The sequence below is a fragment of the Sceloporus occidentalis genome, unplaced genomic scaffold, assembly GCF_023333645.1.
Source record: "Sceloporus occidentalis isolate IW3139 unplaced genomic scaffold, rSceOcc1.0.p SCAF_2, whole genome shotgun sequence".
NCBI lineage: Eukaryota > Metazoa > Chordata > Lepidosauria > Squamata > Phrynosomatidae > Sceloporus > Sceloporus occidentalis.
Genome location: NW_028316982.1, coordinates 49744242 through 49765247, shown reverse-complemented (window position 1 = coordinate 49765247; position 21006 = coordinate 49744242). Strand labels below are relative to the sequence as shown.

At 37.2% G+C, this 21006-nt stretch overlaps 1 protein-coding gene across 5 annotated transcripts in view; it reads right to left on the bottom strand.

Moving 5' to 3' along the window:
* FARP2 (FERM, ARH/RhoGEF and pleckstrin domain protein 2) overlaps positions 1-21006 on the bottom strand; it is a 97057-nt gene that overhangs the window by 28165 nt on the left and 47886 nt on the right. For 4 of the 5 annotated variants that reach the window (XM_089509317.1, XM_089509319.1, XM_089509318.1 and 1 more), the window contains exons 10-13: positions 19799-19962; positions 19535-19603; positions 17426-17483; positions 12960-13212 (exon numbers count right to left, since the gene is read on the bottom strand). In XM_089509317.1, coding sequence (XP_089365443.1) covers positions 12960-13212; positions 17426-17483; positions 19535-19603; positions 19799-19962 — 544 coding nt within the window. Of the gene's footprint in view, positions 1-12773; positions 13213-17425; positions 17484-19534; positions 19604-19798; positions 19963-21006 lie in introns of all 5 variants that reach the window. The other variant, XM_089509321.1, reaches the window with a different exon arrangement.

Here is a 21006-nt window from a genome sequence, read left to right as displayed (position 1 = left end):
CACAGATTCAGCTCGTGTTTCCTTGCTCATCTGTCCACCCCCCAAGAGAACAGTATATGGCTTTAATATAATCCCATTGGATAAGTACAGTTCTGTTTAACTCCTGAAGAGGGGCAGGAAATGCACAAAACCCATGTCTGAGTTAGAGAGACCACAAAGTCATGTTTTCAGAGCACAACTGATTTCAAAAGCTACATGGACATGGACAGGAAACATCTTTCTAGAAATACAGAGAGTACACACTGAATTCCATGTCTCACAGAGTGCAGAGCCAGGGGTCCTAGCTATATAGGAATTAAATTATCCACATTACATACAATTTCCTCCACTGGTGACAAACTACATTGCATTATTCATTGGGTGCACATAGGTTTTCCGTTTGTCAAGAAGCTTTTGTGAACATGCTTAGAAGGTCATGGCAACAAGGTGATTGTCCTGTACCAAGGATCATAGGAGGAAGGCCAAGGAGATTGTCAAGACAATATTTTAACTCAATTAGAGTTTCTAAGCTAAAGTTTCATATTTCTTTTGTAGCTTTCCTATGGAACAATCTAGGGAGTAAAATACAAAGTGATTTTCTTTATACAGGTGATCTCTCATTTTTTAATGCATGGAGCAATAACTTCTGAATTCCTCATTTTCCAAGCAAATGGAATGTGCAGTTTGGCATACTGGTGTTACAAATAGCTTCTACAAAACAGCAAACCAGTAAGATAGATTAAAAAATGGCACTTTAAATATTTCTGGTGCCCTAACAAGTAGTATTTGCTTCTTGGAGCATAAAATTTTGTCTTAGGTTGCTCCTCTCATTCAAAACAAAACAGAACAGCTTCATTACAGATGAATTTTGAAACTTACTTATAAAGCTGTTTTGCAAAGGACCGTAGCACAGTTGGCTCCTACGCTGACAATAGTAAACTGCTCCTAAAGATACATTGCCACTCCCACGCCAAATTCCATTCTCTAAAGTCTCAAGAAAAAGCAGAAATCTTTGTGGTCTTGCCAACATTTATTCTTCATTCCACAATTTATAATTTTTAAAAAATTTACACCAAACTGTCCAGAAATATCTACCCAAAGATATCTTATGGACACAGTAATAAATAGACATAGAATAATTTTATGCTTATTTTACAAGCAGGGATTAAGAAGCTGGAAGAGAGCCAGTAGTAGGCATTATCAACAAGTATTCAAGTGCTGGTCTTTTGACTCAGGAAGAAAAGCCTTTTAAAAATCATGAGTGTGCAAGGAAGAGGGAAGCAGCATTAAAAAAGGGAAGGAAGTTTTAATGCATGTGTTCAGAGTGACTTAGTCAGGAAGCTAAACAATGTTACACTTAGTCACCTGGAAGAGATTCGGACTATAGAGGATGAAGTTAACTATTAACAGGCCAAACAACTATATCAGTTCATGTGGTCCCTGCTTTGCTTCTGACTTTTTGATAGTTCTATAATCCACAGTAAAAGAATTTGTTGGCATTTGTCCCTTAAAGGGAAAAATGTTAAATCAGTTTTAACATGTAATTTAAATACAAAGAAAAGGAGCAAGCAAATGAGTGCCCCACATATTTACACTTTCAGTATTCTGCATGTTCTCTCCAACAGAAAATACTTCTCTTTCAATTGCTATCTAAACTTTCAAAGCTGAACATGTATGTGGGTATGTGAGGACATCGAACATAGTATAGCATGTTGCATATTGTTGCTAAAACGATGGGAAGTTCTCCAATGACAAAACCTCTCCCTTCTGAAAGTGCACTAATTCTGCCACTAAAAAGTGTGGCACACATTTCACACTAGCTGTATTCAACTGAATATTTGTATGGCAGTTGAATACAGCTACACTTTGTAACAAAGGACAGTTTTGAAACTTGATAAAAATCAAAATGAAAGTTTAAATCAATTAAAAATGTATGTTCTCAGAACTAATCAGGTGCTGTCAAATGTCTTCTGTTACAAAGAAGTCAATCAATGGAAGTATTTTGCAGTCTATCCTGACAGAAATTGAATATGAGAGCATTTTGAAGGAAATTTAGAAGGGACATAATTTCTTTAGTTTTGATTATGGCCCAAAGTCTCCTTTCCCAGGGAGAAAAAGTGTGCTTGGAATCCACTGACATGATGGCCCACTAGCTGTTACAGAAGCTAGTGTTTCTGCTTCAAACTTCAGCCTCACAATTTGGTGGGCCTTTTAGTACGTCTCAGTGTTGTCTGTGTGTGAGGAAAATTCCCTTTTGTCACTAAATCCAATTTCTGTCCTTTCACAGAAGGCTGCACTTTGAAGCAGGTGTTTCATGTGGTTTTTCAGGCATATGCTTATAAAAGCAAACACAAATATTGTCAGAGAAGTGAGAAAATAACGAAAAAGGAGTTAGAGTGCAGAACCTTCAGTTTAACATATTTTAATCCATACTTAAAAGGAACAAAGAGAACTATGTGTCTTAGTTCTTGTTTCCTGATATATATCCCTATTAACATTTCCCCCACTAAAATACTGGGAGAAGATAAACTTTTGCTAAATGAACTCTTTATCTTTTAAAGCTGGTTCATTAGTACCACAGACTAACAACACATTTACAAAAGATTAAAAATCGCCAGGATGTGAACACTCCCCAAAGGCTTGCTATTCCAGTACACTAAGAATTGAGAAGACTTCTGCATTAAAAGTTGCAGTAAAGCAAATTTTATTTTCAACATGAATACTACGCTCTCAAGAGATGACACTGGATGAATACTTAAGCAACATGCTCCACCATTTCACTCTTCTCCTCCCTCCAAATTTGCCCTGGAGAGCTGCACAACACTCTAGTGTGGATTAGGGGCTTGAGAGTTTGAGCAAGGGGAGGGGAATCCATTCTAGCAATGGTGTCCATTCTACTGGCGGACAAACATCAAACCTCATTTTTTTTTAAAAAAAAATACTTTAGAGTACTAGATAAAGCCCTTGGCAGGTCTTGACTACAACTGCACAAATGATGTACCCACAAAGAACAAGTGGCTCAGCTACAAAGAAAAGCTGAGTAGCTGTTTATTATATATGTACAATTTCTTTTCAAAATGAAATGTAATCGCTTGTCAAAAATATGGAGTTAGCATTCCAGACCCACACATTGCTTTCAAAATATCAAACCATATCCCATGCTGCACATATGAACCACTGTGGCCAGAACAGCTAGTTTGTAAGATATGTCTGAACAAAAATCTATTTCATAAAAGTTTAGCTAAAGGTTAGCTTCCATCTAACCTTTAGCTAAAGGTTTAGCTAAAGGTTAGCTTAGATGGAAGAGTAAAGAGACACAGAGATGCATGAATTTAAACATTTAGAACATCTTTTAAGTTTATAATGGATATAATATTCTGTCTACACTAGAAATTTTGTCTGCAGAACTTACTGAAGTGCTGCTGTGATCTATTGGTTAGAAGTCTCCAAGTCTTTGCATCAATAGTAGCTCTCCCACTAACTTTACTACATTACCTTATAAAACTCACATTCCCACAGCTTCATCTTCTAACTGTAAAGTAGGGATATGATGAGCCTAATTATTGTGTATTTTGAAGGACGGCTAAGGTATTACACCAAATGCCCCATTAACCTTCAAATTTAAAGAAATTTCAAAGTCCAGGAATACAAAAACACAGCTGTCTCAAAACTATATAGTTTTACTATTACGGAACAATGGATATGCACATTTGATTCCCCTGAAAAATATTCGAAGGTCTCATTCCCTGGCTCTTAAAGTAGTAGTTGTAGGTTCTGATTAAAATAAAGAACCAATCTTTATAATAAAGGACTAATTTAGAACTTGCTATCATTTATAAATATCTTACTATCGATGCAAAAAGCTGTTATTTGGTTTTCTCACCTAAGTGGTATCTGATGAAGTGGGGCTGGAGATCACAAATGCTTATGCTAGAAATGTTTTTTTTTCTCAGTCTCAAAGGTGCTACACAATTTCTTTGTATCTAAGTGATATATGTTCATTATACACTAAAAACTTAAACAAAACATATGGTGTATGTAAAAATGCTATGGGAAACATTTTACTTAGAATCATAGAGTTGGAAGAGACCGCAAGGGCCATCCAGTCCAACCCCTTGCCATGCAGGAAATCTCAATCAAAGCATCCCCAGCAGATGACATTTTAGCCTCTGCTTAAAGACCTCCAAGGAAGGAGACTCCACTACACTCCGAGGGAGTGTGTTCCACTGTTGAACAGCCCTTACTGTCAGGAAGTTCTTCCTAATGTTGAGGTGGAATCTCTTTTCCTGTAGCTTGCATCCATTGTTCCGGGTCCTGTTCTCTGGAGCAGCAGAAAACAAGCTTGCTCCCTCCTCAATATGACATCCTTTCAAATATTTAACCAGGGCTATCATATCACCTCTTAACCTTCTCTTCTCCAGGCTAAACATCCCCAGCTCCCTGAGTCGTTCCTCATAGGACATGGTTTCCAGCTCTTTCACCATTTTAGTCGCCCTCCTCTGGACACGCTCGAGTTTCTCAATGTCCTTTTTGAATTGTGGTGCCCAGAACTGGACACAATATTCCAGGTGGGGCCTGACCAGAGCAGAATACAGTGGCACTATTACTTCTCTTGATCTAGACACTATACTTTTATTGATGCAGCCTAAAATTGCATTGGCCTTTTTAGCTGCCGCATCGCACTGTTGACTCATATTCAACTTGTGGTCTACTTGGACTCCCAGATCCCTTTCACATGTAGTTTCATTCAGCCAGGTGTCCCCCATCCTATATCTGTGCATTTCATTTTTCTGCCCTAAGTACTTACCTGTTAACAATAGTTCCTTAAGAACTAGTTCTGTACATCAAACATTCACAGAACACAGCCATGTAGTATGGGCCAACCTCTTGTTAACAAAAGCTTTCATAAAAGCTCTCAAAGAACAGATCTAACATTGTGTTAAGGTGAAATGCCATTTTTTAAATGTAACATCATTATAAAGAGAACCTATGGTGTATTTCATTTCCCAAATCAAGACAGATCTGTTGTTTTTCCCTCATTTTTTCATATGTGAAGTTATATATAAAACTGCCTAAAAATATGACAAGCTCTTGATAATGTGACAGACAGTGAAATCAGCTATGCTACGGTGACTTCTGTTTCTCCCCTAAGGATTCAGCTTCTGGAGAATCACACCTTCAAACAGTATTAGTGTTATTTATATCAAAGAGGTTGTACCACTATAGCGATATGTTCTTTCTTACATCAGGATATGCTTTAAGAATATAAAATTAAATAAGTAGGACAATTATTTTCTTGATTCACAAAAATGGTAAGTTATGATACCAGTGAAGTGAAGCAAAGTTAATTGAGACCAAGGGCCTGAATAAAATAAATATATTTATTACCTGTATTCTTATTCTCACCGAGAGATCCCTTGAAAGATCTCCTCAGATATCAAAATAAATTGAACAGTCTAGGTTATTATGTTCCTTAGGGACAGAGGTGTCATTTGTCATTCTACCTCAGGCACCAGAACTGTGTGTGTCCTGCCTGGATCTCAGGGCCTCACCAGTAAGAAAGTGGGCACTAAAGCATGTAGATTACTATGCAAATTAAACAAGCAATTAAAATAAGTACAAATGACAGTATGTGTGGAGGACAAAAGGGACAACTTTAAATAAGACAGGGCACAAAAATGTCAGGATCTGCAGAACTCCTTATTGGTACATTCATTTGGAGAGCACATTTAGAATTTTGGGAGAATTCACCAGCTAAGCTAAATGCAGATCACTTTTAAAGACCTATCTGCACTAACAAAGGCTAAGATCATGCAGCAAACATCTACCTATCTCACTGAGCTACCCTTTAACTCCCCATCTGATCCTTGAAACCTGCCTTAAAAGCAATCCTGAGCGATGGAGATCTACATTGCTGCTGAGTGGGGTGCTTCAGGATGACATGACCAGCCCCCTCCCACCAGTAATGAGGCTGAAAGAAGCAGAAACAGGGAGCCCAATGGTCATCTGTTACAACACTCTGCTGGCTAGCAGGAGGGGATTGGTCATGTCAGCCTTAAGTGCCCCACCTGTCAGTACCACAGACCTCCGCTGCTCCAGAAGGCTAACTGGCTTTTAACGTGGGTTAGGGGGTCATTTGCTTTCGTGGCAACAGTGTCACAATCGCAAAGGAGAATACAAAACAGTTATGATGTCCTAAGTCTAACTTAAGACATCACGACTGACTAAAAGGATGCCATCCAAAGTAAGCAAATTTCTACAAGTGTTTATGTACAGATTTTAATAATACAAAAATAACAACTGATGGTCAAAGCTGGCTTATTACAAAAATAGTATCACATAGCAAAAAGACTCAAGAAAAAAACCTGTGTTGTATTCTGTGCTGATTGAAATGGCTTCTACTTTTCTAGACATCATACAGGAAGCTGGAAAAGGGCAATCTTTTTTAAAATAAATTTGTAAACAAGGAAAAAAAAGCTAAAGCATATAGTATAATTCATAATGAATACCTTCTCATTTTATTGTATAAACAATTTCAAAACTATTAGTACAAATTCATAGATATATCATTAAGGCAATTTCAACAGAAAACAAAAGTGTATATAAAAAAAAACAGTTTGAATATGAAAATTATAGAATAATGTATTTAGATATTCCAGTCCAAGAAATATACTTGTCTCTTGAATATGTATGCACTAAGTGACTAATTAACTAAATGCTAATATCAAGGCACAAAACATTTGGTGCATAAAACTTTAATATTCATGTCTTGTATGTTCTGAAGGTTATCCTTCACAATTTGCTACCAGTACATATGATCTGAGTTTTTTGATGTGCTGCATAAACAGAAGTTATGACCTGAATCTGAATATGGCACTTTTGTAGGTAACATTTATTTCACTCATATTCATTTTAATTTAATTGTACATCTGATAGCTAAAATGGTTCTTGGTTACAGATTAAGGCAAGCATGAAGAGCTGCAAAAACCCCACAATATGAATTAGTTCATCCTAATATTGTACCTTAAATTTGCTACAAAAGAGATTTAGTATTTTAAAAAAGTAAAGTGGGAATCAATAGTAAGATTCCTGATGTAGAATTTTTAATATTAAATGTAATACCTGTAAAACAAAGACTTTGCAAAATGACAACAATGGGAATGAATTACCAACAGGTTTTTAGCTAATGCCCTCCTAAAAAGTAAAACCACATAGAGCACCTATTAAGAATATACCTGATGGGAGGTTAATTACTGTTTAAAAGTTTGAAAAGTCTAGAAGTCAAATTGAATGCATAGTACCCCATCCAAAATAACTAACCAATTCAAGTGGCAAATATAAATAATTATTAGAAAATGAGATTACTATAATAACTAATTATATATTTAATTCTACAAAGGGTGCATTATTACAGTTACTGTATATGTAGGCAGTTCTGCTGATGCTTAACTGTTTACAGTTCCAGAAAACCATAATTCCATCCATCAGCTGTTCTTAGCCTTTTAACTGGGCCAAAATAAATATATTTAAATACAGAATGAATATAGACCTAAAATAATGTTTTAAAAAGATTGTTTAGAGTATATCTGATTAAATTCTGAAGTATTTAATACTACCTTCCTATGTACCATAAAGTGCAAATGAATTGTACTATGGAGCAAAACTCATTTCTACAGCTGTTGCTATAACTATAAAAATAGTTAGATATCAGACACATATTATTCACCTCCCCTGGCTACCTCATGTCTCTTCATGTCTGAGAAATACTCTCTGTTAATTTTGCCTCTGCCTGACCCTGAGGCAACCAGCCACCACTTACTATAACAGGCTGCTGCTCACATTCAGATGTTGTTTTTAAGTGAAACAAAGAACACCAAACCAAACAAAACAGGAATTCTACACCATCTGTTCCTTTCAAAAATCAGGTCTGTATTTTTTAAAAGTTGCAAATAAATGAAATAAGTTTCAACATTTACAAACTTAGCAGAATTAAAGAAAATATTGCAAGATGCTATTGGAATTAAGAGGCATCACTTTGTATGCATAGAAGGTTTAAGGCTTAAATAGCTATTGAAGCATAAATTTCATAGAACAAGCTTCCCCAGTCCTCCACATAGAACAGAATAAAATCGGCACCCTTTGATATACCCATATATGTTGGAGGCCTTCATGAGGTCTGCTCGTAAAAGAGATTGAACCTCTGGTTTTTTGCATCATCCAGATCAGGAATTTATTGCCCAATCCTCTAGCTACATCTTCTATTCTTTAAAAAGGAGGAGGAGGAGGTGAAACAAGTTGTCCAATGCTTTTCCATTGAGTTCTGCATATCAGTTCTTATTTAGACCAAAATGATCTCACTAATCTTATGTTTCATAGCTTTTGAGATTAGACAGAAGCTGGGTAACATGTTGTGAAAGTAGCATTTTAATAATATTTTACATAGTACAGTACTATAAAAATTATACTTCCAATAAAGCGTAGGAGCTAAGAATCTAGTTTCTAACTGATAATGGGAGTACAGACAATCTGATATGTTAACAGTAAAAAAATATTACATTGTTGTTATAAAAAGGCATTATTTTTAAATGCCAGAAAGTCAAGAAAAATTAGTCTCAAAGAAAATGGTTCTGAGAATACATTCCTGTGGCCAATCAGAAATCCTCCATCCAAATGAGGTCACTGATGAGGTTAGAGAAATATATCTGATCTTGGATCCCTTCAAGACCTGCTCAACCATCATGAAGATTACTGCATTTTCTTCTGAAGCTAGGATCTTCAGCCTAACAAAGGATTGAAAAAATGTGTTGGAGGTAGATTCACTTAGAGACATAGCGTCTCAGACCCTGACCACATTTCCAAGATATAGATAAATTTAGACCAGAATATATCTAACTCTGTAATGGGAGAAATTTGTTTGATTAAAAAGGGGAAGGGGGCCCTATGGAAGAAGAAACAGCTCTAAGCTGCTCTGTCACTATTTCTATCCTGTTGAATTCAAAGCATTTCCTCTTTCCCTTTAGGATCCAAATCCCTATAAATGGACTGTTTGGGAAGGGTGCAGCTTCAAAAATCTTCTAGAAAATATACTTCTATTAAAAGGCAATAAACGTAAGCTTTAATTGCCATTAGACAGGTCTGTGGAATATTTGCAAAGGGCAATATTACTGGGCCAATTTGGAAAATGTATCCACGTCAATAAACCTCAGTAGTGCTATTTTATGTGAAATCTTTATACAGTTATTGAACAATATATGGGGATGGAAAAGAGATGGCTCATTCCTACCAATTGAACCAACAAAACTGGTTACTTTTAAAAGGTAAGGCAAAATAGCACCTTTATGCTAAGAATTTAGAAGTGAATTGTTGTATGCATCTAGCTCATGAGAAGAAATACAGCTGTTTCATGTTATCATTTAGCAACAGACCTATTTACAAAAACTAAGGCGTGTTACACACGCGCACAAAGTACGCGCTCCGTGCGTACTAGGGTTAGGAAGGGGCGTGCTAGGGTTAGGAAGGGTCTTACCTTCCTAACCAGCCCTGTCCCTGGTACGTGCGGAGCGCATAGTAAATGGCGGCACCTGTCTACATGGGGGCCACCATTTTGACGTCTCGGATGCACAGCGTCTGGACGTCATGTGGCGGAAGTGACGCCGCGAGTGCACGCCTCACGACGCCACTTCCGGGTAGCAAAAAGAAGCGCCATTTCAGCGCTTCTTTTTAGCTGCGCCGGGAAGCCTCGTGCTCTGGCCGCTGGGGCTTCTCAGCACAGCTAATGACGACGGCGGCAGACCGCCCGCTTTTGGGTGGTCTGTAACGCGCCTAAGTATGTATCAGTCTGTGGATCACAGCCCTTATTTTTAAGAATTCCTAGTTTGCATCTCCAAAGCTGCACATATTTCTCCAATAAGTAAGCCCTTTCTAAATAATGATTGGTCAAAAATAAATAAAAATAAATGACTAGCTCCAGTCTAGTATTACAACTTTTAAATTCTTTTTTCTTTCAGCAATTTTGTGGTATTACCAATACAGATACAAAAGAAGCAATCCAAGAATTAAAACCTATGTTCAATATGGACTATGAAAAGCCATGTGGAGAGTACATTCCTGCTCTCCAGTACATAGCTCACGTTGGCTCTATACAGCCCTGGCATCTATTTTGAAGAAATTACTAGAGGGCAAAGATGTTAGAATTATAAATATAATATTTGGGATTGTATTCTACGTTATGTACTATTTTAAGGTGCTACTCCCTCAAACTAATATAATTCTTGCTGATATAATATTTGAAGGAAAGGAGACTATCATCATAGCTACTATAAAAATGCTTTAAAAATTAGAAAAAATAAGTATTTGGAAAACTCAGAAACAAAAAGCAAACTAATAGGTAGGCCAAAGATAATCATTCAGTTGATCCAAGCAACAAACACATAAAATTCATGTAATAAAAAAGTGGTTAGGCAGGCTAAAGTAGTGGTTTAAAAGTGTGATAACAAGTCCAGAGGGAACATTACTTAATTTACCACAGGTTATAAAAAAGTCAGCACTATTCTGTAAATCTTAAAGGAAATATGATAAATTCATATGCTGTATGGTTTTTCCTTTTATATAAACAGGAATTAAGTTCATAGACCAGCAGCTTGGTGTGACCTCTGTCTGTTCCAGTCCCAGTCAGCCCCTGATTAGCATGGGACCACAGAGACCAGAAGGCCTGCTCTGAAAGTGGCCTGCTGCCGTGGTCCCCATTGGGACACTGGCAAAGAGTGGGCCTTCCCTGCTCCTTTTAGTGCCAGCTTTCCCAGCCAGGGGCGCTCCCTGTGCAACCTCCAACCACTGGGGGGGGGTCGTCTGCATGCCCCGCCCCCAAAACTGTTGGAAGCCACTCTTTCCTGCCCCTATGTTTCGGGCCAAAGATACACAAGCCTAATTAACCTTAAGAAGCAGTCCTTTCAGAATTATCCATAATAGTATTCTTGTTTTTTTATTCTTGCATTCATGCTCTGCAACACAAAATCTAGTCTCACATACATATCAGGAGACCAAGTCTGCCAACTCTTTATCACCGTAATACATTCTTCTAGTGCCACATTAATCTGAATAATTTTATGTGCTTCTTTTGGACTAAGATTTGTTTATTTATATTTTTCCAGCAGTCATAATGCCTTTTTTTGAAAAGCACAATTTTCAAATCAAAGCAACAGCAATCAGTTCTCCCATATTTTATTCCTAGTTGTCACAAAGCTAGACTCAAGAAAGTGATTGGCTTCTCTTAGCAGTGTAACTTACTACATTATGATAAAACAGCTACAAGAAACTACAAAATAAGCTAAGTGCCTTTTCTAAACACTGACTCCCCAACTGTTGAAAAAAAAATATTTACAAAATTCTGTACCTAGGTTCAGAACCCACAAAGATGCCCTACATGCAATGAATACCTGTTTGTAAATTCTCTTAAAAATCATCCCTACTTTGATTCTTGGAAGGATGGAGATTTTTCTTGCACAACACTGATATATTTCACTGTCTCTTATATTCAGTTTATATCTGTCTTGATTTCAAACATGGCCACTCTGCAAGACAACCATTTGTGTTTTATGGTAGTTAATATCAGTCCATAGGACACTTGTCATATGATATCTGAGACAACTGTTGGCTTTGACAGATTTTGTTCAACAAAGCCAGGTGCAGTCAATATCAGCTATGGTGCATTATCCCTCACTATAGATGGCCCATCTATCTTCTGAGGCTGAAAACATATAGTGCATTAATAATGTTACAGTGATGTCCATGTACCATTAACACCTACCTATCAACTTGAAAACTTATTTATGATGCCTTAAGAAAAATGAGAAAATGTGAGTATAAAGAGAAGGTGAGCTGCAATATGTAAATTTAAAATCCAATCACAGGAATGAATGAGGTCAGAAACAGTATATATATTCTCTCTCTCTTTTAAAACCTGATTCTAAATAGCATGAATGAATGTGCTATATATTAATGACTTGTCTGTGTATTTTCTGTTTTGTCTTCTTGGGTGAGATTTTTAAGATTATTCTGAAAGTCAAGGGTGAAATTCTCTCCAGCAGCCAGAGCAAAGGGATTGCTGAAAAAGAGGTTTACATCTAATGGGGCCACAGTTTCAGAATCCCATGAGTCATCAGTACTACTTGAGTCTTCTGTAGTGGTAGGAGGATAGCTCAGTTGTTCCAACTGGTCAATAATGTCAGTAAACTGAAAAGCTGAGCTTGACTCAGAACGAACAGAATATGCTGGGAAATTCACCATAGAGCTAGCTTCAGAATGATTAGCAGAACTGTAAGTATGTAAAAATGACATGCCATTTAAGGTTAAATTGTTAAGAGAACTACTTTCAGAGCGATTGTTAATTAGTGAACTAGTTTCAGAAGGGCTCAGAAGACTTTGCATTCTGCTTGCCTGAGCTTTGACTTCAAACAGTTCTGAGGTATCTGATGGCTGCTCGTTTCCATTGAAATCACTCTCTCGTTCAAATTCAAACTCATCATCTATGTTCATATCTACTGCTTCTATGGAGTACCTGTCAGGACTTGACTGACAAGACACAGTATTTTCCTGCAAAATTTGTTTCGTTAAAGCAGTTGAATTTGAGAGACACTTAGATAGATCTGACTCCTGTAAATCTAAATCACCATACAAATAAGAAAATGCTTCAGATCCTCCACCAAAAAAGGACATTTCAGCTGGATCGTCATCAATATATTCTTCTGAAACCTGAAGCTGGGAACTAACAAGTTTCAGAAATGGGGCACCCCTACCTTGAGGCTCATGACATTTGGGAGCAACAGTCACACCTGTGGTAAAATCATCCTCATCATTGTCATTTTTACAAGCAAGCTTACTTTCTTTGCCACACTTTTCTACAGCCACATCTAAACCACAGCTATTCTCAATAACAGCACAAGAGGGCCTGCAGTCTCCTGCAACATTACAAAACCCAACACCTTGGAATGACTGGAGAACTGGTGATCCAGGCTCCTGTATCACATTCTTCCCAGTTTCTTCTGATATTCCACTATTTCCTCCTGCTGACAAGCTCCTTGTATGTGACATTCTGGGCTCCAAAAAGTAAGGATTTCTGTCTGTGAAAGCGGGCAAGCTGGCAACATTTGTAGACATTACATTATCCGAATGTAAGGAGGCATATGTACATGTATTAAACCCAGGGGTTCTTACCCCATCTGTAAACGAGAGACTCTGAGGAGAAAAGAAGAGAGATTTATATTAGATACCTATTTCAGCTGTTACCTAAGCATGTCAGCAGGAACATGTAAACATGCTCTAAGCAAGTATGCTCAGATCCTGGGTCCACAAGACCATAAATAGTACAAAACATACTCAGTGACACTTGAGTCAGGAATTTGTTCAAGATAACTGGTGTGAGCCAACAGTGAGGGCCTGAAGATTCATTCTTGTCCTTTTTCCAAGAAGTACATGCCTACATGGTCGTGCGTGAATGTGCTTGCGCATGTGGTGCAATGGAAAGATTATTATATTGTATTTTCTATAGAAATGTAAGAGCTGGTTTTATCATTTCAGTACTCTCCCTGCATTTAAGTAACTCAGATTACTCTTGCATGTTTAGTCTAAAGGCAGTATTGCCACCTAAATTACAGTAAAGATTTTCAAGATTCTTGCTGCAACCATCCAAACAAGGGCAGATAAAAGTGGCTGATTGGTTCTGTCACTGTGTCCTAATATTGCTTCAGTTCTTTTTTATTTTCACACGCCAAAATCTATATTTTAAAATGTCTGTTACTTAAAGTCTATTAGGGTACTTTCAATAAGAAAGACACAATATGACATTGCTATACGAGTTGGTCATAAATTTATGGTACAGTAGCACCTAAGTCATCATTACTCCAAGTACAAAGTTTTGTTCTGAAGTTTGCAAGCTTCCACGCATGTACATATATTTATGTGGTTTTACAGTTTGAAGATAGGTAAAAGTCTTAAAGCCAAATTAGTTACATGATTCCTGGCTAAAGAATTATCATAGATTCCCCTCACCTTGCTTATCCAAACTGATGTCTTCCAAATGTGCTGGAGAACAGCTCCTATCATCTCACGTACCAAACTTAGACTAATTTTTTGTCAAGAGATATAGGACAAGAAAAGGCTTAGTCCAGGGTGGGAAAATGGATTGGCTCCTGGAATCTGTCTTGTCTTCTGGAACCTATCCATGAGGGCTTGATGATGCCATGGGATAGGTCTTTTGCCCAAAGTACTATTTCCTGGCATGGTCCTTGAGAAAGCTTTGAATGAGACTTGGGGGTGCATGATAAATGGGAGTCCTTCCCATTAATCTTCTTTAGCCTTCTTCCCAAATAACAAAGGGTTAAATGCGGGCAGAGGTACAGTTACATTTTAATGAGGCTCAGCATCACAGAGGGGACAAAAGAGCAATTGTCCAGTGACAAAACATGTTGGGCAGAAGCAAGAACCTTTGAGATGATTCTGAGCAGAAGTTATAAAAAACCTGCAGAACCATGAGGTTCTTTGTGAAGTCGAAGGCTTTCATGGCTGGCATCCATAGTTTTTGTGGGTTTTTCAGGCTATGTGGCCATGTTCTAGAAGAATTTCTTCCTGACGTTTCGCCGGCATCTGTGGATGGCATCTCTGAAGATGCCAGCCACAGATGGTGGCGAAACGTCAAGAAGAAACTCTTCTAGAACATGGCCACATAGCCCGAAAAGCCCACAAAAAACCATGAGGTTCTTTGTCTCTCACCCTGCCTTAACAGACCACGAAGAACTGAAACCAAGGAATATCTGGAGTGAGGCTCCATTTTGGGAAACCTGGTGGAAGCTGCACAATGGAGTCCTGACTCTCAACTATCCCATGAACATCAGACTACAAATCACATCTGATATGTAAGTAAGATTAGGAGAATCTACTAGCTAGTCACATTAGGAGTTTTTAAATTCTTTTTCCTGATTTGGCTGAAACAATCTATCCTGTAACTTGCAATTTCTAATCTTTGCCTATAGGAACATTTCTTTCATGTGAGAGATATCCTTTTGCTAGAGTTTCCTTACTTTAAAAAAAGCCTTTTCTTTAAAAGTACTCTTTCTCTATCATACAGCCTTTTGGATGTGCCTTGGCTCGGCAAGACCTAGCTCCTTCCCAGAACTGGAGGGAGAGAGAAGCATCTCTGCAAGGAAAATGCCAGTGGAATCTCAAGCAACATCCCTCTGTGTTCCCAAATGGGGAGGAGTCAAATCATCTGGTGGTGGTAGTGATGAATTCTTTACATAAAAAGATGGTCTCAAGGGATTCCATCCATCTCAGACAAAAGCAGGAGCAGGAGGGGGACTCAAAGATCCATCACACAGTGTATAATACAGTAAGGGCTAAAGGAATGACACCGCCACACACCACCTGAACACTTTCCTCCATAAAGACAGAAACACAGTGTCTCCTTTCTGCAGGGAAAAATGAAAAATAGGATGGGCCAGAAGATGGGACAATGCTTTGGGTAAAGGCCATAGTCCCTAATATCTAGCCCTTTGGATTGGTTTCAGGAAGGAGACAATCTGACTTCCTTACCATAGAATCATAAAGTTGGAAGAGACCGCAACGGCCATCCAGTCCAACCCCTTGCCATGCAGGAAATCTCAATCAAAGCATCCCCGACAGATGGCCATCCAGCCTCTGTTTAAAGACCTCTAAGGAAGGAGACTCCACTACACTCCGAAGGAGTTTGTTCCACTGTCGAACAGCCCTGACTGTCAGGAAGTTCTTCCTAACGTTGAGGTGGAATCTCTTTTCCTGTAGCTTGCATCCATTGCTCCGGGTCCTAGTCTCTGGAGCAGCAGAAAACAAGTTTGCTCCCTCCTCAATATCCTTTTCCAATATCTTCTGATAACCACTGTTAATCTGATGTTTGAGTTAAGAAATAAAAGTCTTTTTTCTTTAAAAAAATTAGCATAAATAATGAACTGCAACTCCTACCAGTCTGAGTCAGCATAGGCAATGGTGAAGAATTTCAGGAACATCTGGGAGGCTACAATATTCCCACCCCTTTTAAAACCATTTAGTAACTTGCCCGCCATTAAAGCCTTCAACTTTACATTTAATAACTGCTTTATTAGGGCATGGTGTTTCTTAAGAAATACCTACTTTTTCAAATCTTTGTGGGACAAAAAATGTTTTTGTATATTGTAAAATGTATTGGTATTGTGTAAATATGCACACAGCAAAAGAGACACAGTGGTGAATGAGTATCAACATGAGGGAAAAGTAACCAAACACAGATTCCAGTAGTGGCCTTGTGCTATGTGGACTCCATAGATGACTTGCATTTGCTAATGTGTCAAAATATAAATACAATTCAAACACAAAATGAAAGGATCATCATGCTATTGAGAGACACCTACATTCCTTACTGAAACCATTTAATAATACAGTATTAACATCAAGACACCCAAGCAGTTTGGACAGCTTAGCCATTTGCTTCTGAGTACTTTTAACGTTTGATCTGTTTTTCTTTATACATTCCTTTATTTGGAAGCATCTCTGGTTGAGCTTTATGTAGAGGTAGAGGATATTATTGGGAGATGATTATGTTTATCAGATGATATGGAGGCAAATGACCCTTTCATACTAGAGCTAGCGAAGTCACCCACAAACATGCTACCATTGTAGACAAATGGGGACAGCTGGCATGGGAGTTGGGTAGGGTGGCTGTCCTATGCCCTCCTGTTGCAAGAGCCACTGCTAACAGCAAACAGCCATTTCAGGTTATGAAGGTCAAGGCTTCATGGAAAACCTTCCTGCTAAGACCTACATGAGACCTAAAATAGTTTAAAATTCTATACTCAGGAACTAACAAGTTTATTCAATATATGGCTGGGCTCATTGTAACACTGTAATCATGTAGACTGTATTTGCTCTTGAAAAGCTTGTTTACAGAAAAGCCTATCATAGCAGAGAAAAGCATTATTTTATATATACTGATATGTCATGCCCATAATAAATTAAATTTTTTACTAATAAGAGATATCATGAAATGTTTAAGATTAAATCTTGACCTGAATACAAACAATGATATAACTCCATGTGTCAAAATGAGGAATTTTGTTAAAAGTTTGTATTTCTAAAATTATAAAATTCTGAAGGTACAGAGAGTTTCATAAGTTTGTGATAATGGCATGGAGGTCTGGCACTGAAAAAAAGGGAGGGAAGGGGTTAGAACATTCCGTTGGTCATGCTACCAATGCAAGCTTCCTTTATAATGGTGCACAAAGTATACAACTGTGAGTAATTTCAGTAACATCATTAGCCAAATTGAAAATATTAATTTAAAAATAATACATTATTAAAAATGTAAAAAGGTATATCCAAATAATTTCACTTTTTCTTATCTTTCTGATCATGATACTTAAGACATTTTCATTTCAAGACTAACTTGTTTAGCTGCATCAGCATTCAAGGTGTGAGCAGACATTCTGGTTTTGCTGTGCCTCCTGAAAACAAAAAAATATTATGTAAGAGGATAAGAAATAATCTAAATATTTAATCTGTTAACCTATTTTCCAAGGGGGGAAAATTAAAAGGGGACCTTTTTGCAAGATGTTATCACTCAGCCTCATGTACTTTACCAGCTGTTGCAAGTTCAAATTAATAAGTGGTATAAAAATTAATGACAAAAGTAAATGCTTCTTAGAAGTTTGTCATCAACGATTCCCTCAATTAGAAGCAAATCTTGATTTCATATCCTAACTGTAACTAAAAATAGTAATGTTTTCAATCTATACATATATATTCATACAGATACTGGCTACATTGTTGTTGTTGATGTGTGCCTTTAAATCATTTCCATTCTGTAGTAACCCTAAGGCAAACCTATCACATAGTTTTCTTGGCAGGATTTGTTTTATGGTTTATCACCATCTTCCTCTAAGGTTGAGAGAGTATTACTTGCCCAAGGTCACCCAGTTGGTTTCCATGCCCAAATGGGGATTTGAGCCCTGGCCTCCAGAACTGCAACAATCCAACAATCAACAACTACACCATAATGGCTACACTTTTTACATGTAAAATAAATTTATTTATAAAAAATATCTACAAGTTGCTTTGCTGCCAAAAAACTGAACATGATAAACAACTCAAATGCATGAACAATGAAATTAAAAACAGAGTACTGTATATATTCGTGTATAAGTCTAGAAAAACCTGAGTCATCTTATCCACAGGTCAGTGTAAATACTGTACTGTACCTTTAATTCTTATTGAAAAAGGAACAATTCCCTGGTAAAAAGCAAGAGTGTCATTTATTTTGGAAGCACTCACACCTCCTTTATATTCTCTTATAAATGAAGCCTTTAGTATGAGTACAAACAGTTATGCCTAATCGAATTTTGTAAGTTTTCTGGCACTGTTTTCCTTTACTTCATCCTTTGCATCCTTTGTTATATACCCTATGTTTTACTCTCAACTTATCTACAAGTCATTTCAAAACCCATAATTTTGGCCCCAAAACCTGGCCTTGATTTATACATGAGGCTGACTTATAGTTGAGTATATATGGTAAACAATAATTAAAACATCCAAGAATTGGAGTAAAACTGAAATCGTAAACAAATGTGTTTACAACTTGTCTAAAACAACACAAACCTGGGTACAATTTGACCTCTTTAGGAAGAGAGTTTCATAACAGGGTTGTTACTGCAGAAATGTCTCTATGTGCTTACCCACTAAAAAGAGCCTTTTAAGTAGGAGTGGGCAAAGTGTGGCTATGGAGCTGCAAATGGGCCCCAAAAGCTGTTTTTGTAGCCTTTGGCTCCTCCAGCTCCCTGAACTGCCAATAGGGTGGATTTTCTTCCTACGACCCTCCAGGAGACAGAATCCACCCTTCAAATTGGCTGCAGGCTCTCTCTGCACTGTTTAAACATCAGATACGCCCTTTTTTCAAAAGTGAAGTTGACTTCCATTTTTGTCCTTTTGTACCATTTTTGGGAGTCCCATGTGGTCTCTGGAAGATGTCAAGGAGAGAAAATTTCTTCCTGGACCCACCACAGTAACCCAGTCCTGCTCTAAAATGGTCAATTATAGGCAGGTTATATGAGAAAAGATAGTCTTTCTAATACTGTTGCCTCAAATGTATGAGATGATTCAAGGGTTGCTTTTTGTGCTCCCTGTTTCAAATACAGGAGAAATGAGACCAGTATCAGATGCCTGCAACTGTCATTATAATTGCAATAAAAGTGGAGTTTAAAACAATCCTTTTGTTCTCTTGTCTTTTGGGCTAAATAACCTGCATAAAATGTTTTGATAGCAAACTATTGCTCCTTGCAGTCCAAGATAATTCCCAGTGTCAAGAATCAAGAATCAAACTGAAGCTAAAATAAACCAGAAAGAGTTTAACAGATTAAACCTTGGGGTGGAGTGGGGTAGTTTGCTCTGCACAGCAATGAATTAGACAAACAAAAATTCATTATTACAGAATAGTTTTAAAAGCACAGGATGACCTATAAAGGAACAATAAAAGTTCTTCATTCAAAAAATAGCTTGTTACCTTTCATATGGAATTTTTTTCAACCCACTCTCTTTAACATAATCCACTAATTGTTTCTGTGTACGCCCACTGTAAAGCCAAAAAAAGAAAATGTAGAATTGTTACCAAAATGTCTTCATGAGAAATACATATAACTCTAGGCTCATAGCAAAGATATTTTGTACTCCAAGAATAAAATCCTAGATCTTTAATTTAAAGGAATTATGTGAATAATTTGTCTTTAGTTCTTTTTCTTGGAGCAATCTGAATATAATTATATCACACCTGTATCTGAAAGACGATCCTCTGCTGAAGAAGACTGCTTTTGACTTTGGTTTTGGCTGATCAAATAACCTGAAGAAAGTGTGATACTCAACACATATTTTCCAGAAGTTCTTGCATTCATCTCTACTTCCTAAAAGAAATTCCAGAGTATCCTGATACGGGCCCTAGAATTGAAACACAATGAAGCTCAAGCATGCTACCATCGCTCACATACAGACAGACAGACTGTCAGAGTTCAACACAAGGTTTAAGAATTTGCTTTAGAACATACAGTAAATCACTAGCAAGAGGATAAAACTGTTAGAGATACTGAGCAACTCTTCCTCATTTCTTTCTATCACAGGTTAGATAAAACAGAATAGGTAATCTAGGCTAGTACATGTCAAAAGTATAACTGAACAAAAAATTAGTATGCAAAGCAGCCTTGCAGCAACTTTGAAACTAACTGAAAGAAAGACCCCATGCATCTGAGGAAGTAGACTAAAGTCTATGAAAGCTCATTCTACCAGCTTCTTTTCTTCAGTTAGTATGAAGGGTGCTATAAGATCCCTTTGCACGCTGACTTTTCAGACTAACATGGCTGTGTCTTTGAACTGAATAAAAGATTAAGATACACTTTAAAAGGAGAAAGTTATTGACTATTATGTGAGTCGATCAACAGCAAGAGTGAAACAAATGAGCCCACAAAAGTTATTTGCCCACAGCCATTCTTATTAGTCCACCAGTTCATCCATACTTACTTGTGGTGCACTAATTTTAGGAAAGCTCCAGGAACACAGTAACACTCTTCCTATTTATAAAAGCTTGCATATTTGGCTGATTTGAGATTATTCTTACTAGACTTTTGGATAAAAAAGGTGCCAAAAAGGATGAAAAAATTAAGCAAGGAACTAGAGCTAACAGTTACAATGACTTAGTCTGTTTATATTTGAAAAAAGCAAGTTAGAAAAGATATGACAAACTTGTGTAAAATTATGGATACTGCACAGAAAGTATATAAGGAGAGCTTTCTCCCTATCTTAAGGGTACTAGAACCCAGCACCGTGCACTGAAGCTAAATGGTGAAAGACAGGGGAATGAAAAGTAATTTTAAATATGGAATTCATTATCCAGGATATATTTATAAGGATAAACATAGGATATATTTATTTATATTTATGTAATATATATGTACTACAACAGATCTTATGCACTGGTAATACTGAAAA